The sequence below is a fragment of the Pelobates fuscus genome, chromosome 2, assembly GCF_036172605.1.
Source record: "Pelobates fuscus isolate aPelFus1 chromosome 2, aPelFus1.pri, whole genome shotgun sequence".
Lineage (NCBI taxonomy): Eukaryota > Metazoa > Chordata > Amphibia > Anura > Pelobatidae > Pelobates > Pelobates fuscus.
In genome coordinates, this window is record NC_086318.1 from 79,453,894 (window position 1) to 79,480,665 (window position 26,772).

At 43.5% G+C, this 26,772-nt stretch overlaps 1 protein-coding gene across 1 annotated transcript in view; it reads right to left on the reverse strand.

The window, feature by feature from the left end:
- The window catches only part of LOC134585301 (thiamine transporter 2-like), a 59,300-nt gene that overhangs the window by 19,169 nt on the left and 13,359 nt on the right, over window positions 1-26,772 (reverse strand). Inside the window, exons 2-3 of the mRNA XM_063440725.1 lie at window positions 14,499-15,276; window positions 5,618-5,810 (exon numbers count right to left, since the gene is read on the reverse strand). Coding sequence (XP_063296795.1) covers window positions 5,618-5,810; window positions 14,499-15,276 — 971 coding nt within the window. The remainder of the gene's footprint in view (window positions 1-5,617; window positions 5,811-14,498; window positions 15,277-26,772) is intronic.

Here is a 26,772-nt window from a genome sequence, read left to right on the forward strand (position 1 = left end):
TGCTATTATATTACAGTCCAAAAAGTTTTGGTTTTTTTTTAAATGCAAGCTATTGTGACACCAGATATGAGTGAGTGGTGGCACTGGGCAGGCCCTGAAACGCACACTAGTGAAGGAAACTGACTGCTATTATATTAGTCAAAATTTTTTAGTTTTTATTAAATGCAAGCTGTTGGGACACCAGTGAGTGAGTGGTGGCACTGGGCAGGCCCTGAAACGCACACTAGTGAATGAAACTGACTGATATTATATTAAAGTCAAAAAGTGTTGTTGTTTTTTTAAATGCAAGCTATTGGGACACCAGATATGAGTGAGTGGTGGCACTGGGCAGGCCCTGAAACGCACACTAGTGAAGGAAACTGACCGCTATTATATTACAGTCAAAAAAGTTTTGTTTTTGTTAAATGCAAGATATTGGGACACCAGGACACCAGGGCAAGTGGGCACAGTATACGCTGCAGGCCTGACAACTAACTGCTATTCAATCTATTACAGTCAAAATGTTATTTATTTTTTTAAAAATGTACACTACTGTTACACCAGATATGAGTTGCACTGGTGTGACACTGTGCCCTGGCAGGCCCTGAAACGCACACTAGTGAAGGAAACTGACTACTATTATATTACAGTCCAAAAGTTTTTTTTTGTTAAATGCAAGCTATTGTGGCACCAGATATGAGTGGTGACACTGGGCAAGTGGGCACAGTATACGCTGCGAGCCTGACACACACGCTGGCAGACAACTAATTGCTATTCAATCTATTACAGTCAAAATAGTATATATTTTTAAAAAAATGTACACTACTGTTACACCAGATATGAGTTGCACCGGTGTGACGCTGTGCCCTGGCAGACCCTGAAACACACACTAGTGAAGGAAACTGACTGCTATTATATTACAGTCCAAAAAGTTTTTTTTGTTAAATGCAAGCTATTGTGACACCAGTGAGTGAGTGGTGGCACTGGGCAGGCCCTGAAACGCACACTAGTGAAGGAAACTGACTGCTATTATACTACATTAAAAAAAGGTTTTTTTGTTTAAATGCAAGCTATTGTGACACCATTGAGTGAGTGGTGGCACTGGGCAAGTGGGCACAGTATATGCTGTGAGCCTGACACACAGGCTGGCTGGCATGCAGGCAACTGCAATTACATTACACAGAAAAAAAAAGGGCTTTTTGTGGTGCTGTCCTTACAGCAGAGATCAGATGAGTCCTTCAGGACTGTAGTGGACACTGAATACACTAGCCTAGCTATCAATTTCCCTATCAAATCAGCAGCAGCTACACTGTCCCTACTCTCACTAAGAATGCAGCTTCACAATGAATGTAAAATGGATGCTGTCCAGGAGGTGGGAGGTTCTGGGAGGGAGGGTCTGCTGCTGAATGGCTGGAATGTGTCTGCTGACTGTGAGGTACAGGCCAGGGTCAAAGTTTACTCAATGATGACAAATAGGGGGCGGACTGAACAGCGCATGTGTTCGCCATCCGTGGCGAACTCGAACAATAGATGTTCGCCAGGAACTATTCGCCAGCGAACAGTTCGGGACATCACTAGTTGCAATTAAACAATCTCCATTACATTTATATATGTTTCACTAAATTATATGGAGGTTGCCATTACCATCTGCTAAATATCTGATTATGTTAGTTAATTTACATGATTGACGTAATTTAATACTATTAATTAAGAGGAGGCTGTTATATATTTAGAGCTCACCTAAAGGATATCATTTTCCCTTCTAAAACAGCACCTTAATTTCCGGTTTCGAACGGCATTCTACCAGTAGACAGTTACTGGTTCTTTATCTCCCGTCTCTTTCGTTCACATTTCAATCAACTGCCTCAACAAGGCCACGCATTTACACAATGGGGTATTAGGGTACGGGGGCTTGATTCCCGCCTAGCCTCGACAGGCCACGGCTCCACTCTACAACCCATAATATGTTTACTCAAAATCAATATTTGTAACATTCGTCCTGTCTCTAGCAAACCTTGCTCATCTCACCCTCCTCTTTTCCTTCAGGTACTACCACGCTTTCATGGCACGATGCCTTCCTAAATTTCTCTTCAGGGATATATAGTAGCTAGCCCAGGAATCTTCAGCACCCTCAGGGCCTAAGTATACTATTCGATCCAATGTCTCCAAGAATTACAATTTGCTAAACCTAATTTTCTCTCTCTCCTATCCCTCGACCACAGTTCTCTTCCTCTTTTGTCCTTCTCCTTTCCCTCTCTTCTTTTCTTTCCTACTCTGACTCAGGTATTTCAAGGTACTTTTACAAACCACATCTTGGGTGTCACTAAATACGTTACCCCCTCATCAAGCCCCCGTCTAGGGTCAGAGAACGGTTTTTGTTAAATGCCTTAGTCGTCCAACGTAGCTGGTCCCGCGAGGCCAACTCCCCAATCTCAACATGGAGATTTTCGCCCCTCGGCCCAAATCATAGTTAGAGCCTCGCAATCACCCACCTATCGGATTTTATAGTCAGGGCCTCACCTGTCACGGCCACACGTATTTGGTTCTTTTACTGTCACGAGGGGCCGACACCATGCCACCATGCTAGTGGCTCGAGCCCGACACCATGCCACCATGCTAGTGGCTCGAGCCCCACGCCCAAATCTCTCACCAGCCGCTTGGCAACTAGCAGGGCCTCACTTGTCACGGCGTAGAGAGCTTTTTGCTTCAGCACTAGTTAGCCAGCCAGTTCTACATTGTTTAACCGTATTGTTATTAATCGGTTAATTGTTGTTGTGACATTCTTTTTCAGTATGTTCCAAGAAGGCAACATCGGACAAGTTGGTTCCGATCAACCCCCAATCTTTTGTACAGATGAACCACTATCCTGGTTTGCAACATTTGCATAACTATTAGGGGTTACTGACAAAGAGACACTCGGTCTCGTACCTCACCCAACTGACAAACACCCAAGCATAATCCACATTTCAACGTCCTCATCTGGTCGCCCAGCTATTAGGACTCGACAATAAGTTATCACCTATAGCGTTATTCGCTTTCACTAAGAATACATACGACAGAGACATAACATTCTTCCAGGATTCAGCGGAACACAACATCCACATGCATACTGTTCAAACTGTAGTCTATTATGACACATTTTTTTGCCACCTTATATTCAAACCTTCATACAACACCATCACACTATACCAATCAGACATACAACACCACGTTTTGACAAGCCTTTCAAACCATACCCCGTCTTTAATGCTTACCTTGGGACATCAAGGTATAAATAATGGGTTCATCTCTCCACAATAACATACACGGCTGGGGGCAGTATCAGACTTGCTAGACAGCATCCGTACCACACAAACCCGGTTTTAAAACCTCTGGGCCTTTAACCTTCCAAGGGTCCCGGAGCCCTACAACTTCATGATCACAGCTAATCAGACTGGCAAATCATGCCTCCTCAAAGAAAATTTAAGAATGTACAGACACTACCTCATGGCACGCCAACATTCAAACCAGACAATAAGACACTTTCTCTACTAAATAATTCCCCAACTCCTTCTAAATGCAGTTATACATTCGTACTCCTTGTGTTAGAGTTGGTTGGGACCCTAACTCCTGTTTAGAACATCCATTCAAATTAAGTACCGCATCCAGTAGCCAGTACCGGTACGCCGATACACATAATAAATTAGGTTCACTGGGAATCAGCTATGAATCAGCTGGGAATCAGCTATGTTATACAGAACATTCCACAACTGTTAAGAGGCAAGGCAAACAAACTCCCCCCTTCATACCTTGCCGGATATGCACGCTGTTCACCCCACCCACCTCACACTCTTATACAATCAATTCCGGAGGGCCCCCTTTTACAGGCCTACCCCTACGTCGTTTCCGGCACACCACACCAACTTATTCCAATCACAAGGTATTTCACAGTATCGATATTAACTGACCACAAATCATTGTTAACAGGAGTAGTCTCAGAAGATTGGAAGTTAGCAAATGTTACACAATTTTACACCATTCACAAGAAAGGTAGTAGGGAGGAGATGGGCAACTATAGGCCAGTAAGCCTTACTTCAGTAGTGGGGAAAGTAATGGAAGTAGTGTTAAAGGATAGGATTGTTGAACATCTAAAATCACATGGATTTCAAGATCAGAGACAACATGGGTTTACTTCAGGGAGATCATGCCAAACTAATCTTATTGATTTTTTGATTGGGTAACTAAAATAATAGATCAGGTCAGTGCAGTAGACATTGCTTACCTAGATTTCAGTAAGGCTTTTGACACTGTTGCACATAGAAGGCTTATCAATAAACTGCAATCTTTAAGTTTGGATTCCAATATTGTTGAATGGGTAAGGCAGTGGCTGAGTGACAGGCAACAGAGGGTTGTAGTCAATGGAGTATATTCGAAGCTTGGGCTTGTCACCAGTGGGGTACCTCAGGGATCTGTACTTGGACCCATTCTCTTTAATATTTGTATTAGTGATATTGCAGAAGGTCTTGATGGTAAGGTGTGTCTTTTTGCGGATGATACTAAGATATGTAACAGGGTTGATGTTCCAGGAGGGATAAGCCAAATGGCTAATGATTTAGGTAAACTAGAAAAATGGTCAGAGTTGTGGCAACTGAGATTTAATGTGGATAAGTGCAAGATAATGCATCCTGGATGTAAAAACCCAAGGGCAGAGTACAGAATATTTGATAGAGTTCAAACCTCAACGTCTGAGGAAAGGGATTTAGGGGTGATTATTTCTGATGACTTAAAGGTAGGCAGACAATGTAATAGAGCAGCAGGAAATGCTAGCAGAATGCTTGGTTGTATAGGGAGAGGTATTAGCAGTAGAAAGAGGGAAGTGCTCATGCCATTGTACAGAACAATGGTGAGACCTCACTTGGAGTATTGTACGCAGTACTGTTGACCGTATCTCCAGAAGGATATTGATACTTTAGAGAGAGAGTTCAGAGAAGGGCTACGAAACTGGTTCATGGATTGCAGGATAAAACTTACAAGGAAAGGTTAAAGGATCTTAACATGTATAGCGTGGAGGGAAGACGAGACAGGGGGGATATGATAGAAACATTTAAATACATAAAGGGAATCAACACAGTAAAGGAGGAGACTATATTTAAAAGAAGTAAAACTACCACAACAAGAGGACATAGTCTTAAATTAGAGGGACAAAGGTTTAAAAATAATATCAGAAAGTATTACTTTACTGAGAGGGTAGTGGATGCATGGAATAGACTTCCAGCTGAGTGGTAGAGGTTAACACAGTGAAGGAGTTTAAGCATGTGTGGGATAGGAATAAGGCTATCCTAACTGTAAGATAAGGCCAGAGACTAATGAAAGTATTTAGAAGATTGGGCAGACTAGATGGGCCGAATGGTTCTTATCTGGCATCACATTCTATGTTTCTATGGTTCAAACACCAATGAGGGGGAGGGGCCCTGCAGAACTTAAACCTATTTCAGAATTAAAAAGATATACAAAAAAGATATACAAACACACACACATGGGCAATAGATGTTAATCTACTCTAAGGATAAGTAACAGACATTTATATGCAGATTTGTGTGCCATATTTTGTTTTGCTTGACTAAAGCCCATCTGTCTTCTACAATCTACAATTACTTACGTAGCAATAGTGATGAGAAGTACGTAGCAAGATTTAAAAATCAGGTATCCAGCATAGCATGCCCAGATATTGGTTGTGTAATTCATCAGAAACAAGGATCCAGCGTCCACAGCCGAAAAGATGGCAAGAGCTAATTCCCCGGTGACTTTCCAATTTACCTTCACGTAGCCAACCAAGAGAGCTGCCAGTGCTCCTAAAATGAAATATTCTCTTTTAATATTCAGCAGTTTTATTGAACTGTACTAAGGCATGAATAGCGACTAAATTAGAATTTCTCTCATAGGTCTTAAAGGGACATTCCAGGTGCCAAAACAACTTCATCTGAATTAAATTGTTATGGTGCCGGGAGGGCCCTGGAGTCATTCTTACCTCAAGGGGTTTCACCGTTCTCAAACTGTTTAACCCAAAAGTTGCCTACAGTAGTGATATCCATTCCTCCCCTGGCGGCATCTGGCTTATAAATGTTCAGATTCGGAAAGTACACTGTGCCGCCGAGCAGGAGCGGCGTTGATTGGCTGAGAGTGGTCAACTGATGCTCTTAGCCAATCAATGACTCCCCATTCACTAATCTGGCTTGGAAACAAATGTCTTAAATTATCATCATACAGTAAAGTTCATATTGGGAACACAAACACTTCACCACATGAAGTGATAGGAAATTGGTTTAAAGTGAATTGTGCTACCTATTATGTTATCCTCAGTGGAAATTAAAATTAAACAAATACCTCTGGGCTCCAAGATTCCCACTTGACAGGCTTTGTTTGCCGTTTTAAAGAGAGCTTTATTTGAATGTAATTCTAATCACATTACTCTAATGGGTTTCTTTACCCACCATGACCATTTCAGTGATTGGCATAACCATAACCAGTGGAGGCATAACCACCTAGCAAAGCTAGTGGGTATGCTGCAGCCTCCCGGAGTCAAATGCCAGAGCTGAAAAGGCTCGCGCTGTGCATCTGCACAGCAACAGCCTTTCAGCCAATCAGGTAATCAGGAGAGCCGTGCTGAGCGCGGGATTCCTGATTACCTCAGATTTTTAAAATGGCATCATTGATGGAGGACTCTATTTCTGTGTCTGCCACAGATTTAGTGGATGCCTCTCTTAAAGGCAGCCCCATCAATGTTAGAAAGCTCCATAAAAGAGCTTTCCTTGCCAGGGAACTTTCCTCTTCATCATCTGAGGAGGATTTGGTCCCAGTTTTAAATAAAAAACATAAAGGAAGACAGCTGGTCTCTTCCGCCAGTTCCTCGTCTGAGGAAAACTTCTCCGCTTCTCCTTCCCCTCATACTCGTTTGAGTAAGAGAAAATTTAAGGGGACAGGACCCCAAAAAAGGAATAGTGTGTTTCCCTCGTTTGAGCACCAGAAACACCTTCCAGAGGAAAAGGGCAAATCTCGTTGGAGGTTAGATAGTCCCTCTCCTTCCTCTTCTAGAGCGTTCGCTCACTCTTCCTCCCAAAGCCGTCCCAGTTCCAGATACGGCTCTCCAGAAATAGACTGGGAATCCGAGGAAGTGGTTCGTTCAGCGGCTTCCACTGAGAGAGGGAAGCTAAGCAACGTTCAGATGGCCAGAGTAAGTCTCCTAGGAAAGACTCTCCCATCAAAATTATTTCACTCCAGATGGGCTATGGAGCACGATTCTGAGGTTAGAGATTTTGCTAAACTAGCCTTCAGATCCCCCTTGGTTAAGGAAGATGACCTTCTCCTCAGGAACCACATCGGTATCCCGGACATTCAGGCTTTAATGGCCCCAGAGGTAGACCTTGCGCTGTTATCCATCACAGGGAGCAGCGTATCCTCTGATCCCACAGACCAGACTTTTCGCAATATACAGTTTAAAATTGCTGATGCTGTGGGCCCACTATTACTGATGCTGGATAAGGCAGAAAAAGAAGGCAATGTCCAGAAACCTTCCACTTCATCTCTGTTAGCATCTAAGATGGCCCTTTTAAAAGCATCTGGCAGGGCAGTGCTAATTATTGGCCAAGCCTTTAATTAAATATCGAACATCCGCAGATCACGCTGGCTCCATGCAGTTGGTCTGTCCGACCTAGCCCCCAAATCGCATGAGTTCCCAAATTTGGAGGATTCTCACCTATTCGGTCCCTCGTTCATTCAGGAGGTTAAAGGCCGTTACAAGGCAAGGAGATCCTTTTCAGAGCTCAAGAAGACTGTCCCTGGCTACAAAAAGCCCTTTCGGACAGAGGGTCGCCCCTATAGGGCTGCAGGAGCGTCCCGAGAAGCCTCTCACCATGCCCAGTACCGCCACTACAGTGGAAGACATAAGCTCCCAGGCGGTGGCAGAGGAGCGCATTCCAGAGGCGGTTCAGCTTCCAAAAGAAAACCCATGCATTCAAGTAAGTGTGCCTCCTCATATGCCACTAAATTGGAAGGATATTTCCTCAGACAAATGGGTCCTAAAGATTTTTAAAAGGGGTTTACAACTCCCCCTTTTAAGGTTCCCAGTCCAGAAGTTTGCACCCCTCAGAGAGGTGAACCCAGTGCTAGATGCCTCCCTTTCCTTAGCTTTAAGTCAAGGGAAAATAGAGTTGGCAGACACGTCTATTACAGGATGGGTCAGCCCATTGTTCCCAATCCCAAAGTCAGACGGTTCCTGGAGACCGGTCCTAAACGTGAGGCCTCTGAACGCTTTCATCAAAAGGAAAAGGTTCAGGATGGAGGGTTTATCAGATCTTCCAGGCTTAGTACAGAAAGCCCTTTTCTGCATAAAGTTAGACCTAAAAGATGCCTTCCATTCAGTCCCCATAGCCAAGAAACACAGGCGTTTTCTCAGGTTTCAGTGGAAAGGGAAAGTGTGGCAGTGGACCGTTTTGGTGTTTGGCCTATCCAACGCACCATACACATTCTCCAGAATTATGAAATCAGTGATAGCTCATGTCAGACTAAAAGGTTTCATGTGTCTATACTATCTAGACGACATCCTGCTCATGCATCCAGATGGGGAAGCCCTTGCTTCTCAAAGGGATTACCTTGCTTCCCTTTTACAAGACCTAGGATTTGTAGTAAACCTACGGAAATCAGTCCTAATTCCCACTCAAAGCATCCTCTTTCTGGGTTTCATACTGAACACCAGGACTATGTCTCTTGGAATGCCTCAAGACAAATGGGACAAACTACTGGTACATCTCAACTCATCACTCAGGCACCAGAGTTGGTCCTTGAGAGACCTAGCAAAGATTATCGGGAAATTAATAGCTTTAACACCAGCATACAACAATTCCCCCTTACTTTGCAGAAGAAGTCAGCTGTTTTTAGGGAACCGACTAAGACAGGGTGGCCATTGGGAATCAAAATTTGTTCTCCCCAAGAAGGTCAGAGAAGAACTGAAGTCCATTCTGGAGTTAGAAATTCCACTTCCTCGTCCACTGTTAGAGCAGCCTGCGACAGTCACTCTGACGTCAGATGCCTCAAGTCACGGTTGGGGTGCGTTTACATCCCAGAACGCCATAAGGGGAATCTGGTCAGACCAAGAGAGTCACCTCCATATAAACATTTTGGAGTTACGAGCTATAAAATTAGCTCTCAAGGGCCTAGTTCCTCTAAACCAGTCACCAATGTTGGTAAAAGTCCATTCGGACAACAGGACAGCGGTGGCTTATATAAACCACAGAGGGGGTACAAGATCAAGGGGTCTTTGCTTAGAGGCTCTAGATCTTTGTTCCTGGGCCTTAGCAAACAATGTTCAGGTCTTCGCAGAATATGTTCCGGGAGAGGCGAACGAGCTTGCAGACTCTCTCTCTCGCCAAAGTCTGTCCCTGGCAACGATTCAATTAAAGATTGCTCTTTTCCAACGGAGAGAAAGCAATTTTGGCCAGAGACAGGTAGATCTGTTTGCATCCCAAACATCGGCTCAAACCCCCAGGTTCGTCTCCCGAACCTGGACAAAGGGAGCTTGGAAAATGGATGCAATGTCTTTCCAATGGACGGATGTTCCAGCCCCTTATGCTTTCCCCCCTCCATCTTTACTGATGAAAGTGCTGGAGAAGATCCGCAGGGACAGGGTGCAGAGCTTAGTTCTCGTTTATCCAGTATGGACCTCCAGACCCTGGTATCCCTTGATCCATCAGTTAGTCAAGGGAACCAAGATCCCATTAGGCATGACAGTGGACTGCTTTCAGGGAACCAGCGATCTTCTGCTCAAGCTCCCGCAGCTAATGTGGATCGCAGCCCTGGTAGGCTGTTAACACATCCCCTTTTATCGGATCAGGTCTTGGATATTATTAACTCATCTTTAAGACGTAGAACTAGGGTAGGATATAGAAAGATGATCGAGGAATTCAAAGAATGGGAGGTTTCTTTTCTGTCTAACACACAAGGATCTGATACAATTCCTTTGGCGTTAGAATTTCTTACCCTTAAGTTCCATTCTGGTTTATCTGTCAGTTCAATCAAGACCTACGGATCTGCCTTAAACTTCCTGATCCCCAACCTTACTCAGGATGCCCTGTATTTGAGATTACTAAAAGGGTTAGCCGTCTGCCGCCCATATACCCCACACTACACATCTACTTGGGATGTAGATGTCTTATTAAATTTCCTTAAGTCTTTGGATAATGCTAAAATTGATTTAAGATGGACTGCTATTAAGTTGGCTTCTCTGCTGTCCTTGGCCCTGGCAGCTGGAGGAGCAGAGTTAACTCAAATCCATATTTCAGAACCTTGGTTGTCCAGGACCCCGGGAGGTTTCCATATTATACTAAAAGGCAGACAAAAAAAAAAAAACATCCCATTTTTCTCCTGGTCCGGTAGAACTGGACTTGGTCCAAGATTCTTCCGATCCAGGCTTATGTTTAGTCAGTTTGTTACAATCGTACCTTCAACTTTCGGCTGTATCTAGAAATGATATCAGTCAATTATTCATTACATCAAGGAATCCCTTTCGTCCAGCCAAGGTTAATACAATTAGAGGCTGGATACTTTCCGCCATGTCTACGGCTGGAATTGATGTTTCAGTGTTCAAAAGCCATTCAATTAGGGGAGCCTCGGCTACTAAAGCAGCAGGAAAGGGCCTTCCTCTCCCTACTATCTTAAAAGCTGCAAGATGGTTGTCCAGTAAAACCTTTGTTAGATTTTACTGGAGGCCATCAGAAGTTGAACGCCTTCAGTTTCTTAGGACCACCACCAGGTGTGTGCTATTCTACCCACTAGCTTTGCTAGGTGGTTATGCCTCCCGGAGGACAAATCAGAGTTTGCAGGAATCTATGATCTGCAAACTTTCTTTGTCTTAGGGATGAGCATAACCACCTAGCAATAGCGCCCGTCCCACCCTCCTCCAAGTTAAGAGTTTTGCCTGCTGGTGGTAGTTTGCTTCCTAAAACATAAGGTTATCTGGTGCTTATTCAAAATTTGATAACCGTTCTCTGTTTTGTTTTTTACAGACTATAGCCGTACTCCAAGACAGGACCAACAAACCAAAGATCCACCTAAATAGGAGAAGTGGATGCAAGTAGTCTCGTCGGTTCAATATTCGCATGGACTCCCTGCATAAAGAATATGTTTGCTGAGACTTGTTTCAACATTTCTCTTCTCTTTTATTGAACTTATTTTGTTGCAATTTGTTGAATGTTTCCACTATTCGTTTGTTACTTTCCTTTGGCATACATTGTTGCCTTGTTTTTCAGTTCAGCTGTTTTATACAAAGTTTCAAGTCTATCTTGTATGTTTTCATGATTTATCAAATATTTTCTTGTTCCCCTGTACTATTGGCATCTTGAACTGTTTTATTTGTGTTTAGACGTTTAAATATATTCCCGTACACTGTCGGAAATATTTATCCTTAGTACTTCATGGGATGTGCTAACCATCCGCAGTTTCCCAATTTTAAAAATCTGAGGTAATCAGGAATCCCGCGCTCAGCACGGCTCTCCTGATTACCTGATTGGCTGAAAGGCTGTTGCTGTGCAGATGCACAGCGCGAGCCTTTTCAGCTCTGGCATTTGACTCCGGGAGGCTGCCGCATACCCACTAGCTTTGCTAGGTGGTTATGCTCATCCCTAAGACAAAGAAAGTTTGCAGATCATAGATTCCTGCAAACTCTGATAGTTACACCCCCAGAACATGTGAGTTAGGCAGCCCTGAACTCTGTGAACTCCGTTGTAACAATGATCTAAACCAGTGGTAGTCAACCTTTTTCTTCCTACCGCCCACTAATGCATCTTTCTTGATGGAAACATTTTTTTACCGCCCACCAGTTTTCGCGCAAGTGCGTAATATTTTTTAGAAAGGAGGGCGTTTTAAAAAAAATAAATGTACGTACATTTATCTTTTTATTTCTACTTAATGCATGTTTATAATGTTTTTAACTTTATAAAGTTTAATGAGAAAACAATAAAGTCAATTGAAATTACCTTTACTAGTGATTAATGAGATCCTTGAGGTTGATGCTGGAAGACTAAATATTTAATACCTGGTTCGATTTTCGTAAGGAACAAACGAAGGTCTCCTCTTTCGGTGATATTCAGACGACTTCTCTGTTTACGCATAATATGATTTCTCTTCTGTGCGTCAGCTCCCCTCCTCTTCCTCCTCAATTCCCCTCCCCTTCCTCCTCAATTCCCCTCCCCACCTTTTTTTCCCTCTTTTTTCTATTTTTTAACCTTACTTATAGCAATGCCCAGTAGGAAGGCTGAGCTAGGTAGCCCACTTACTATAGCCCACTATAACTGACAGGCACACATACAAGACACACATAGAGACACACACACACACACACACACAAGACACACATACAAAGACACATACATACAGACACACAGACAGGCACACACATACATACAGACACACAGACAGGCACACACACACACACACACGACACATGCATACAAACAGACAGGCACACATACACACACACACACAACACATACATACAAACATACACACATACACTCACATAAGACATGCATACAAAGGCACACACACATACATAAGACACATACACACAAAGACACATACAAACACAACAAATACATACAAAGACAAGACACACACAACACATACATACAAAGACAAGACACACATACACACACAAGACATACATACAAAGACACATACATAAGACACACATACATACAAAGACACATACACACACATACAGACACACACAAGACATACATACAAAGACACACACACACACACACACACACACACAAGACATACATACAAAGACACACACACACACACAAACACACATTATGTTTAAGTCACCCTCCTGTTTCCTACCGTTAAGGTGCAGGATGACTTTCCCTGGGGTCCAGTGGTGGCTCAGGTGGATGGGAGTCAAAGTTCCCACTCTGACTCCCTGGTCTTCCTCCCGCACGGCTCTCAGTGTTAGCTGGGAGGAGTGACGTGCAGTCACTTCCTCCCAGCTCTGTGATGTAATCACAGGGGGCCCGGTCACGCTGGTAAAGCGCCCAGCGCTGACCGGGCCCCCTCACAATTCACATCCATCGGGTGGCCCTGACAGCATGGGCCACCCGATGGACCCATTGGACGGCGTCCCCATGCGGTTTGCCGCCCGAGCCGGGGGCGCAAATGGTGATGGCGGTACCCTTTCGCAGGGGTACCACCGGCTCGCACCCGCCCGCCCACCCGATCTCTCCAAATGAGGCAATCCCTACCGCCCACCTGGAATCCTGAAACGCTAGTGGGCGGTAGGGACCAGGTTGACGACCCATGGTCTAAACAAAGTAATGACTATATGTTTTATCAGTAACAGATAATAGAGTGCTAGATGTTGCCAGGGTTGAGTTACAGATTTACCTATAGCAGAGACAAAGCTAAATATCACTGGCTTGGATAAATATTTGGGACAATAGGAGAGATAAATAAACATATACATGTAGGCTACTGAGCTGAGTAATATATTATATATATTTTTAATTTTTTGGACTTATTTCTCTGCCCTCTGATTTCATATTCATTTGCACACTTTTTTTTTCTTTTTTGGAAGTTTAGGTTTGTACTTTCATTTACAAATTTTTCTTTTTGTACAAGTGGCATTGTGGCATACGATTTTTCACTAATGCACCATCTTGATTTTAAAACGTTCTAGGCACACCTCTTTCAAGAAGACATATTCTATTAGAACTAAAACGTTTGCAGCAGATTCTAAACTACTCTTGAAACTAGTTGTCAGTCTAGTGTCCCAGAAAGTGTTATTTTGGATAAAAATAGTTTTGGTACAGACAGAATTTCCACGTTTAAAAAAAAAAAAAAAAAAATTGTTTATCAAGAGAGAGAAACCTATATTCTATATCCCCCTGTGACATATTTAAGATGTCACTCCAACCACCATAACCACTCTTTCTTAAAGGGTCCTTCTAGACCACTAAAACTTGTTGAAATGCTGTGGAAAAATGTATTCTCTCTTTCATATTTAACAAGTTCAGATTTCAACAGAGGTTGTCTCATTTATAAATTAACCTTGTTACACCCCACAGGCTGTCAATCAGACAACCAATCAATCAGAAACCAATATTACTTCCTGGTTGTTTTGATAGACTCAGAGGCAGCAATTGTTCGGAGCACCTGCATTACAAAAACTTCTCATTGAGCTGCATTGGGAAGTCTGTGATTGGACAGCCACAGAAAGTTTGGGCGGGGTTAGAAGAGGAGGGCTTGCAAAAGCTGCAGACAAAAGATCTGCATATTTTGCAGGCTGTTTATAAATAAACCAGAATGACAAAAATGCTAATTAAATAAATGCATGTTTTCGATATCTATTGAACAGTGATTTTTACCATTTTATGCTAAATCCTTCAATTGCAGTTACAGAAACGAAATGCCAAATTGTAATCATTCCATACTGTGAAAACAATCATTTTTCTTATCCAAAGCATTGTTTTACTCTGTAATTTTCTTACCGGCAAATGTGGACACAGCTTCCACTCCTCCATAGTATAGGTTTGCATCCTGAGCAGGAGCTACATTCTCCCATAAAACCTGAATATAGTTGATCACTTGGTTATATCCAGCTGTAGCAAGAGCCCACCACAATGACCAGTAGATGAGCTCCTTTGAGGAGTAGCATACCTTTATGTCTTTACACAAGAGCAAAACCACTCTGAAAAAGTTTGGGCTCTCTTTGTGGTCAATCTCTGTTTTAGTTGTCACGTCAGATTGTATCTCCTGCTGATTGGGTAATTTTGTTTCAGAGGATGACGCTTGAGTTGGGTCTTCCACCGCCTTTGTGTGAAAGAACATGCTCTTGCTTGGCATCGGGAGAAACAGCGAAGACAGGAACGCCACAGAGACTGCAACCAAGGAGATCACGTTAAGATAGAAGTATGATATTTTAGCCAGTGACACAAGGAGTTGGCCAAGTGTGGCAGCAGTTGTGTAACCAATCAATGTAATGCTTCGGCAGTAACTGGTGACCTTCTGGTAGTGTTCAGAGTCGACCACGCTGTAGATGTAGGAATAATAAGCTATTTCGGTTGCAGTGACCATACCATAGGAAAACTCCATCCCTTGCATTGCTGGCACGCCTCGGGCAAAGAGGAGCAGGACCCAAGTTGTAATATAGCTCAAACCTTGTAAGATTATGACAGGTTTGTATCTAAGATAGTCTGTTAGCAGGAAAACTGGAATCAGAATAGCTAGGTAACTGTACGTCCACACCGGAAACACAGCGTTTGTCGCCTGATATTAAAAAAATAAATAAATACAACAATATTCAGAATTAAGAATTAAAGAAACACTCAACTGTTATAATTTACATACAATTATTTATAATGGTGGAGTGTTGTGGAGTTTAGCCCCCATTCCTGTAAAATTAAATAAAACTTGTTTCCTGGCTAATCATGGCAGCATAACTTATGGGTAGCTCCATCCTCAGCCGGATTAGGACAGAAAACAATTAAACAATTAACTAGGCTGTAGGCATAAAAGGTTCCTCCTCCCTTAATTCCTTTGTCTTTTTTCTGTCCTCAGTTGGACAACAGGAATTTTATTCTGATTACTTTTTAATTTTTGGCCACCTCCCATGTTTACCATGGGTTTACCAGATGCAGTCCAGCCTCTCTTCATCTGAAGAACTCGGTAATGTGAGGATATTTATGGGGATGGATTATTATTAATTCATTTTCATTAATTAAAAATAATATTTTCATAATTTTTTGAAATGAATCATCTTTATTAAAATATCAGGGGTTGATATTTTATTAGCGCTATTCCCATTGATTATTTAAAGCGAAGAGTCACTCACTATTTTAACTCTTTAGACCTGGAGTACGTTGTTCGGATTTAAGATACATTAATACATTAATATCACAATTTTTAATAAAAATTATAATATAAATTTTTGTCAATAAGTGTAACTATACATGGTATTTAGTGAATAGTTTTTCAATAATATTGAACAAGAAATGGCATAGTACAGTGTCACAATCTCAGTAGCAATTTTAAACTCTTTAGAGTGATGGGAATGTTAGTTCATGACGATTTCAATCAACCGGGTTAGTAAATGGAACATTTTACTTCATATACAAGTGATTGAGGCAATCAGCAAATAGAATGTTACTATTTGTTAAATTATAAGGAACTATATGAGTTTATCAGCATAAGGAATTATTATAATTTAAAGACAGATGTTCAGGATCTTAAAGAAATACAATTTTAGTTTTTGCTCTTAGTAAGATTTACAATATGTGGATTGTTTGCTTAATGTAAACACCATTCATTAGACTTAGCTGGACAGAGTTCGTTATTTACTTAGGTGATCTATACACTATATGTTCTATGGTCAATGTTTTATCAGCTAGCCACGGAATTTTAATCAGCTCAGTGCTGACAAGTTCAAGCTTTACACTCATACAGGATTTTAACTAGCTCATTGCTATTTCACAGAGTAATTAATTATGATTAAATAGATCATCCAGTAACTAAATTCTTGCAGGTTTATTTAAAGGGACACTATAGTCACCAGAATAACTACAGCTTATTGAATTTGTTCTGGTGAGTAGAATCATTACCTTCAGGCTTTTTGCTGTAAACACTGTCTATTCAGAGAAAATGCAGTGTTTACATTACAGCCTAGTGATAAATTCACTGGCGACTCCTCAGATAGCTGTTAGAGATCCTTCCTGGGTCATGGCTGCCTAAAATGCATCCAAACATCCAGTATCTCCTCCCTCTGCATGCAAACACTGAACTTTCCTCTTGGAGATTCATTGATTCAATTCATCTCTATGAGGAGATGCTGATTGGCCAGGGCTGTGTTTGAATTGTGCTGGCTCTGCCCCTGATCTGCCTCTTTGTCAGTCTCAGACAATCCAATGGGGAAGCATTGTGATTGGATCAGACCACCACTTCTGATGATGTCAGAGATCAGAGGAAGTTCACAGGCAGAGGCAGCAGCTTCAGACTTTAATACGAGTACGTTTTTACATCTTTAGGGAGGAAAAGGGGGCCAAGGGGGCTAGATAGTGGTTTTAACACTATAGGGTCAGGAATACCTGTTTGTGCTCCTGACCATATAGTGCTCCTTTAAAACAGTTCTTATCTGATATATATTTCCTAGATTGTTATATGGTTATATTCCTCTGGGTAACTCTTGATATTCTATTTTTATTTCACAATTTTAATTATCATCCCATCTGCAGTTTGAGAAACCAATCTTTTTCATGAGCTATCATGAAACCCAATCTGGGGGATTCAGATCAGCTTTTACCCAGAAAAATACTAGCTTTTAGTTAAGTATTTTTAGAATTGACACAATTGGCTTATATTTACCGATACATGTTCTGGATGTTATTTTTAAGATTGTTTCAAGATGTCTTCTAGATTGTCATTGTAGCGGAGCTGCAATATTGAAATCAATATCTCCTCTGGTAGACTGTAGAACATCAAAGAGAAGCGCAGTATAGCAATATAAGCACAATTCCCCAGTAACCGAACGATACACAGTTCTGGGAGTCAACTGATTTTTATTCAGCCACAACTGGCGTTCATGCAACTCCTCATGCAAGGGGTTTCTTTAATTACATTCCAGGGGTTTTACACTGGTGGACCTTGTTGGGGACAGGGGACAAACAAACATTACCCAGACTCCTCCTCTATACCTGGGAGATAATTGAGTAAGTAAGAGCAGCTCTTTAATTACATTATCTCCCAGGTACAGAAAAGATACAATGTTTCAAAACTCCATAAAACATATTTTAATAGTTCAGGAATCCACAAAAGATACCTCACCGAATAGCAGGGATTTGAGCGCCCACTCTGTCAAAATATCACTCAGATCTGTTCGGTAGATTAGGAACACCATTCAAGTTAAGTTTAGACCACGAGGTGAAACCCCAAAATAGTTTTTTAGGGGGTTTTAGGCTTTGACCGGATGGAACGAATGGAGCCATTAGTGTAACAGGGGGTCCTGTGCCCTGTGTTCGGTCATTTATTCCATATGAATGCCACTCTTTCTACGTGAAATGAAACGAACACACAAAGGGATGGCAGTTCAGCGGTGTTCATGCCATTGATTGTCCGATTATAGTTCCATGCACTCAATGACCAAACACCGCTGTCTGTGTTCGTGAACAAAGATGGCCACCGCCACGTGTTCTGTCATACGAACGACGGCCACCCAGCCAAACGCCTAGAACCTTGCGGTTTCCAAGTGTGAATAAAGTCAATTGGAGGCATACAACATCCCTGGGTGGTCCAACTGTTCTGTAAATGGTACGACATAGGAACAATATAGCTCTAGTCTGTTCGGGAACTCCAAATTGTGGAACCAACTAAGTCTTTGACATGAACCCAACCATCATTAATACAAGTAGGTGGCTGGTTCCGCCACAGTCATATGTCAAGGGATTTCAAGAGATCGTCCAAGTAGTATGATGTTGATGTGAGATCTGATGTTTGTCCTCTTTGTCCCTCATTATCCCTATGTCATGGGGTTATATGTCATTCCTTATCTGTTAACCTTCTGACCTGGTCCAATGAAATTTTGGGACAAGGCTTTATGTTAATGGCTGTCGACATCATTTTGACATATATTTCTATATGTTTCAAACATCAGGTGGAGCTGTTGGTTTACGTCAGGAGCTTTACCAGCTCTTATCATATGGGGCAGGCATAGGCAACCCTCGGCACTCCAGATGTTTTGGACTACACCTCCCATGATGCTTTGCTAGAATTATAGGTGTAAAAGCATTATGGGGGATGTAGTCCACAACATCTGGAGTGCCAAAGGTTTCCTACCCCTGATATAGGGTAATCCTTGTTCGTGACAATTTAGGAATGTTTAATTTTAAGATGCTTTAGTCAGCATTTCTTCTTTCTCTGTGTGGACTTTGGTTGTTCAAACCAATGTGTCCTTGCTCACCTAAGTGTTATGGCATTTCAAGATTTTTAAGCTGTCTAACTTAATTTATCTATATTGAATACATCTATATATATATATATATATATATATATATATATATATATATATATATATGTTGCTAACTAAGATATATCACACTATTACTATTTTTGTATATAATTAAACTTAATTTATATACATTATAGCAATATATGTGTGTTTGCTGAACAAGTATATATACTTTTTTTTTTTTTAGTTTCTTTTTTTATTTAACTCATGCTTGTACCCAAATGTCCGAATTGCATGAAATTCATCCGAATTCGGACCGAACCGAATTGCACATGTCTAGTTCCAGACATGAATCCAGGACTTCTGAGTCTGAAGATAATTCGGATTTCTTATTTGTCTCTGATGAAGAGGCTGAGGAGATGGATCATCTAGATCGTCTAGATCACTGGATTCTAAATCGGTAGAGAAATTAGTTTTGTTGCTAAGGAATACTTTGTAGATTCCTGAAGAAAAATCGGATGTCCTAGAATCACATAGGTATATTGAGGATTTACGGTCCAATAGACCTACCTTTCCGGTTCATTCAACTATTAAAGAAGTCATCTCTCAAGAGTGGGGTAGACCCGTGAAAAAAGCTACTCTAAAAGATAAAACAGTTAGAGTTTATCCCTATTCTCCAGTGGATTCAAAATCTTGCATGTCTAATCCAAAAATTGATGCGGCTGTAATCTGTATGGCCAAAAAGACTACGCTACCAGTAGATTCGATGGCATACTTATGTGAACCCATGGAGAAGCATTTGGATGCTGATTTGATAAAAGCATACCTGGCATTGGGTTCTGCTTTACACCCAGTGGTTGCTTTAACTACCCTTTCTAGAACCTTGAAGGTATGGCTAGAGAACTTGGAAGAGGACTTTGCAACTGGTGTCCGCAGGGAACAGCTCATTGAAAGCTTGAAGGATTTCAATTTGGCTACTGAAATTTGTTTGGAGGGATCACTTGATATCACTAAGATAGTCGCTAAGAGTATGGCTCTGACTGTAGCTTTCAGAAAGGCTTTGTGGCTACATTCCTAGGGTGCAGACTACGCATCAAAATCCTCTCTGTGTGCACTTCCATTTCAAGGAGATTTGCTTTTCGTTAAAGTGCTTGATGAAGCCATCCAAAAAGCAGCTGATGGTAAAAGAGCCTTTCTTCCACAAGACAAAAGAAGACTCATCTCTAGTCAATGGAAAAATAAGAAGTTTACAGATAGTTTATTGCGAGACAGTAGGGCATATCGTCCATGGACAGAATACTCCAGATATTCTAACTGGAGATCGAATCAGCCTTCTTCTTCTTCCAAGTTCTCCAGGGGTAGAGGAACCAGACCTTCTAACAAGATCTTCTGAAGGTGTGCAGGTCTAGCCAGGTGTTATTAGAGGTTGTCTTCAAAAGTTCTACCCTGTCTGGATCAAAAACATCTCAGACTACTGGGTTTTGTCAATAATAAAATAAGGATACCAGATAGAGTTTTCAAGCATTCACAAGTCGCAAGAGGAATAAAAGAAGCAGCAATGAAAGAGTGTATCAAGAAAGTGCTTCTACAAGAAGTTATTGTAGAGGTACCAAAAGCACAAAGGTACAAAGGTCATTACTCTACAATCTTTCTGGCTCCAACGCCTCAAGGAAAGTGGAGACTGATTCTGTACCTAAAAGTCTTAAACACCAATTTAAAGATAAAGTCATTTAAGATGGAATCCATTGCCAGTATAGTATGAAACATAAAGAAGGGAGATTAGATGATGTCTATAGACTTCAAAGACTCATAGTATCAGATCCCCATTCACCAGTCTCACATAAAGTTTCTGCGTTTTTGGATTTGGGGGAAACATTTTCAGATCAGAGGTCTTCCTTTTGGACCAAGTCTGGCTCCAAGAACCTTCTCAAAAGTTCTTATAACTTTGATTGCTTACCTATGTTTGCAGAAAATAGAGATATTCCATTACATGGACGACCTACTCATAGTAGGATCTTCTATCCAGGAGGTATTACTTCATACACAGACGACTATACTCTGTCTTCAGGAACACAGATCGATACTAAACCTAGAAAAAAGTTATTTGATACCATCTCAACAAATCATTTTCCTGGGTGCTGTGATAAACACATCTCTATCAACGCTATCTCTGTCTCCAGAACTGTGAACATTCAAGCTCATCAGTTCCTTTCTGCAAGAGATTATATGAGCCTCTTGGGATCCCTGACATCTACAATAGGGCTGGCAAGATGGTCCCATTGGGGAACGACCTATTCAGATGGAATTTCTGAGGCAATTCGACAGGGACAGATCCGACTGGGATCATAAGATTTTTCTTCTGAAGAATACAAAAGATCAGATGAAGTGGTGGACAAACCGGAAGAATATTTGTCAGGGTTACCCTTTGGAAGACCCAAACGGGATGGTAGTCACGACAGATGCAAGCTTGCAGTGATGGGGAGTCCATTTTGGGTCACTATGAAAGCAGAAAATTGCACTCCAGTCTAAAAGAGTTAAGAGCTATTCTCAAGGCCCTTGGATTATTATTCAGACAGACAACAGGGCAGTGGCTTCTTATATAAACTCCTAAGGTGGGACCCGAAACATCTCTTGAAGGAACTGACACCTCTTATGTTATTGTAGTCTTCAGAAGAAGTCTTCAAGGCAATAACTCTTCGGTGGGGCATACCCCAGATCGACTTGATGGCATCTGCTAGGAACTCGCAAGTAACAAGGTTCTTCTCACTTCACCCAGACCATCAGTCTGTGGGACAGGACGCTCTATCACAAGTTTGGGAATTCAATCTGGGGCATGTGTTTCCTCCCCTGCCTATCATTCACCGCCTGCTGAAGAAAATCTGGAAGGAAGAATGAGTGGTAATAGCTATCATTCCAGTGTGGCCAAGGAGACCCTGGTTTCCTCTCCTGTGCAGGATGTCTTTGGAAAAACATTGGCTGCTACCAAACAGGCTCGATCTATTGAGTCAGGATCCTGTCCTCCATCCCAATTCCGAACAGCTGAGATTGGGGGCCTGGCTTTTGAAAAGAGTGGCTCCTGCAATCAGGAGTATCGGAGACAGTGACTGATATTCTTCTGCAGTTTAGAAAGCTTTCTACATCTAAGTGCTATCACCGTATATGGGAGATGTTTAAATCTTGGACACTCAACAAGGCTGTGGATTTCTTGCACCTTGATCAGAACCATATCCTGGAATGTCTAAAAGCTAGCTTAGAAAAAAAGTTTAAGTCTGAGTACTCTAAATGTCCAGTGTTCTGCTCTATCGGCCCTATGTAACAATTCTTGGGCTTCTAATCCCTTGATTGCTAGGTTCTTTAAGGCTACTCATCGTATCAGACCTCCTCAATGCAACTATACACCTCCATGGGACCTTCCTCTAGTTCTAGATGCCTTATCTGAAGCACGATTTTCTCCTCTTGCAGAGTTGGATATCAATTCAAATCAAATCAAATATAAGACTCTATTTTTGCTGGCCATTACATTGGCTAGGAGAATCTCGGAGATTAGAGCACTTTCCTGTCAAGAAAAGTATACTCAAGTGTTCCATGACAGTGGTTTTGTGACCTAAGCTAGAATTCCTTCCCAAGGTACTTTCTAATTTTCATCTGAATCAGGATATTGTTCTACCTTCCTTTTTTCCATTTCTACCCTCAGAATTGGAGGTCAAACTTCATCATCTGGATGTTAGGGAATATTTGATCAGATTCTTATCTGTCTCAGAAGCTTGTCGTAAGACGGATCATCTTTTTATTGTCCCAGAGGGCTCCAGAAAAGGTGAAGCTGCCTCTGCTTCTACTTTACGAAGATAGATTGCCAATATCATCATGAAGGCTTACATTCTAAGAGGTCTATCTCCTCAAGACAAGGTTAGATCTCATTCTACAAGGTCGTTGGCTACGTAATGGGCTAATTTGGCAGACGTTTCTCCTGATGACATCTGCAGGGCAGCAACGTGGTCTTCTCCTATGACCTTCATTAAACATTACAAGCTGGATGTGGCCTCTTCTTCTACTAAGTTTGGCAGAAGTGTTTTGGCCTCTGTTAATTCTGCATAATAAATTTGAGTGTTCTTGCAGTGATTTGGTGTGTTCCACCTCCCCCTTTTTTGTAAGCTTGGGTATTACCCATAAGTGATGCTGCCATGATTAGCCAGGAATTTCGAAATGTTACTTCATACTTACCAGTACATTTTTTTGATATTTTAATATAGACAAGAGTGTCTTTTTGTCTGCAGCTCCATTCTACCTCCAGAAGTTTATTTCACGTGCACACTCATTGAGAGGTAGAACGCATGCACAACAATTGCTGTGTTGCGATGGCCGCAATTCAAATCAGGAAGGAGCACAAATAATTCAGAAAGAGCCTGATTGACACCTGGGAGGGTGCAATTTAGGAGCTTTATAAAATTGCAGATTTCTATTGAAATGGCACTGTAGTGGACCCTGGGTAACCCGGCTGGTTACCTCTGCTATTAATGAATGAAGAGACCCATTTCCTCCCCAGTAACTGGACGACAGTTCCAGGGGTACAACAACTACTTTATTGGCCACACTCGGCTTTATACTTTTCCCCATGCAAGGGGTGGATCACACATAAAGATAATGTCCCCTCCCAGGGTCCTCCCCCTTCCATGGGTCTCCTGATGGAACGGAATCCTTTGTCCCCTGTTCCCGCCACCCATCGGCAGCAATTCCCACCTCTGGTGACAAGCGGTCTTCATCCCATGAGCCTCTGTTCCTGGGAGCCCCAGCGCGGTAAAGCTGCCCGCCTCTTTGGCTCCCAGCTACAGAAAGCCTGCCAAACCAGGTACTGCAGCTCTGCCATTCCGAGGTGGCATTTGCTCGGTTTAAGGGTCAACCCTGCCTCTCTAATCTGATCAAGCACAGCTCCTACATGGGCCAGGTGTTCCTCCCAGGTATCACTATATATAGCAATGTCATCCAGGTAGGAACAGGCATAATCCTCCGCCATCTTCTGGAAGGTGGCTGGGGTGTTCTTCATTCCAAATGGCATTACTCTAAATTGGTACAGGCCAAATGGGGTGACAAAGGCCAACTTGGAAATCGCCTCTGCGGCTAGGGGTACTTGTCAATACCCCTTGCACAGATCTATGGTGGTGAGCAGGGGCGGACTGAGAACCCTCAGGGCCCCCGGGCAAAATAAATCAAGGGCCCCCTTACAGGCCCCACCTATACTCCGCATCAAGCGCCACCCATGTCCCGCCTCCATGCACCGCCTCCAGCCACACCCTACACAATCTTTAGACACAATGAACAAAAGTGCAATAATCCCTTCAAGGCCCCAGTAGAGACTACAATTGAGGGCTAATGGGCCATGGAGGGGGGGGGGGAGCATTCTAGCAGAGGCTATCTCAGTGTCCTTTAGAGAGTGTGTTAGAAAGAATTTCCTCCAGGTCCCATTAGAGACTACAATGGAGTCTAATGGGGCCTGGAGGGGGGTCTCCAACACTCTGGTTCCTATTCACAATATAGCAACACAACATAGCTCGCTGATACCTAGGCCAAGTTGGCTCCTCTTACCTTAATTACTGTTGCTGGCTGGCAGTCTGTGGGCTTGCTGGAAGGCTGTGGGCTTGCTGGAAGGCTGTGGGCTTACTGGCTGCGGCTGGCAGGCTGTGGGCTTGCTGGCTACTGCCGGCAGGCTGTGGGCTTGCTGGCTGCGACTGGCAGGCTGTGGGCTTGCTGGCTGCGACTGGCAGGCTGTGGCTTGCTGGCTGTGGCTTGCTGGCTGGCAGGCTGTGGCTTGCTGGCTGGCAGGCTGTGGCTTGCTGGCTGCGGTTGGCAGGCTGTGGGCTTGCTGGCTGTAAGCCTAACTGGTGGCCTGTGGGCTGGCTGGCTGGCTACTGGCCAGCCTGTGGGCTGGCTGGCTGGCCGGCCTCTGGGCTGGCTGGCTTGCTGGCTACTGGGGCACTTGTAGATTATTTAAAGAAATAATCCATGCACAATAACCACTACTGCTCTGTGTAGTCGTTATGGTGCCAGGAGGGCCGGGCCCCCTCCCAGAGTAAGTAGTCAAACCGTTTAAGAACAGTTTGACAACTTACCTGGGGTCTGCTGGGATATGAGGCTGTAGTAGGGTATAGGAGCAGTGGTGCAATGTGTAAGGGGTGCAGTGTGTGTGAGTGGGTGTAGTGTGTGAATGTGTAGGGTGTGTGGGGCAATGTGTGTATGAGGGGGCTGTGTATGTGTGTGGCAATGTTAGTATGGGGGGCTGTGTGTGTATGGGTGGGCAGTGTATGTGTGTGTGAGGCAATGTGTGTAAATGTGTATGGTGTGTGTGGGGGCAGTGTGTCTGTGTATGGGGGGCTGTGTGTGTATGGGTGGGCAGTGTATGTGTGTGTGAGGCAATGTGTGTAAATGTGTATGGTGTGTGGGGGCAGTGTGTTTATGGGGCTAGAGTTCACTCTCACCACTGCGACCACCAGGAATCCCTGGTGGTCACAGTGTTGAGAATGAACTCTAGCCCGTAGCTCCAGGGCTAGAGTTTACTCTCGCAAGAGCCGTAACGTTGCCGTGGTAACCGCGGCAACGATCTGTGCTCGCGCAAGAAGGACCCAGAGGAGCTGCAGGCTGAGCTCCCGGGTCCTCTCTTCCTCCCTCCCCTGCCGGCTGCCCGCACGGTGCCTGCGGACAGGGGAGGGGGCAATTGCCCTCCTCTTACTCCCCCCCCTCCCCCTCTTCTTACCCCCCTTCCCCCTCTTCTTACTCCCCTTCTTACTCACACCCTCTTCTTACTCCCCCTCCCTCTCTTCTTACTCCCCCTCCCTCTCTTCCTACTCCCCCTGCCTCTCTTTTTACCCCCCTCCCTCTCTCTTCTTACCCCCTCCCTCTCTTCTTACCCCTCCCTCTCTCTTCTTACCCCCCTCCCTCTCTATTTTGACCCCCCCTCTCTCTTTTTACCCCCCTCCCTCTCTCTTTTTACCCCCTCCCTCTTTACCCCCTTCCCTCTTTACCCCCTTTCCTCTCTTTTTACACCCCCTCTCTCTTTTTACCCCCCTCCCACTCTCTTTTTACCCCCCTCCCACTCTCTTTTTACCCCCCTCCCACTCTCTTTTTAACCCCCCTCCCACTCTCTTTTTAACCCCCCTCCCACTCTCTTTTTAACCCCCCACTCTCTTTTTAACCCCCCCACTCTCTTTTTAACACCCCCCACTCTTTTTAACCCCCCCACCCCACTCTATCCCCACTCTCTTTTTAACCCCCCTCCCACTCTCTTTTTAACCCCCCTCCCACTCTCTTTTTAACCCCCCCCACTCTTTTTAACCCCCCTCCCACTCTCTTTTTAACCCCCCCACTCTCTTTTTAACCCCCACTCTCTTTTAACCCCCCCTCCCACTCTCTTTTTAACCCCCCCTCCCACTCTCTTTTTAACCCCCCCCTCCCACTCTCTTTTTTTAACCCCCCTCCCACTCTCTTTTTAACCCCCCCACTCTCTTTTTAACCCCCCCACTCTCTTTTTAACCCCCCCACTCTTTTTAAACCCCCCCCCCCCCACTCTCTTTTTAACCCCCCCTCCCACTCTCTTTTTAACCCCCCCCACTCTCTTTTAACCCCCCCCCCACTCTCTTTTAACCCCCCCACTCTCTTTTAACCCCCCCTCCCACTCTCTTTTAACCCCCCCCTCCCACTCTCTTTTAACCCCCCCCCCCTCTCTTTTTACCCCCTCCCCTGTAGCGTGGCCGAGCTGCTGTGCGGTCCGCGGTGCCCGGCCGGAGTGATAGGAAGGTGCACACACACTGAGTGTGCACCTTCCTGTCAGTCCGGCC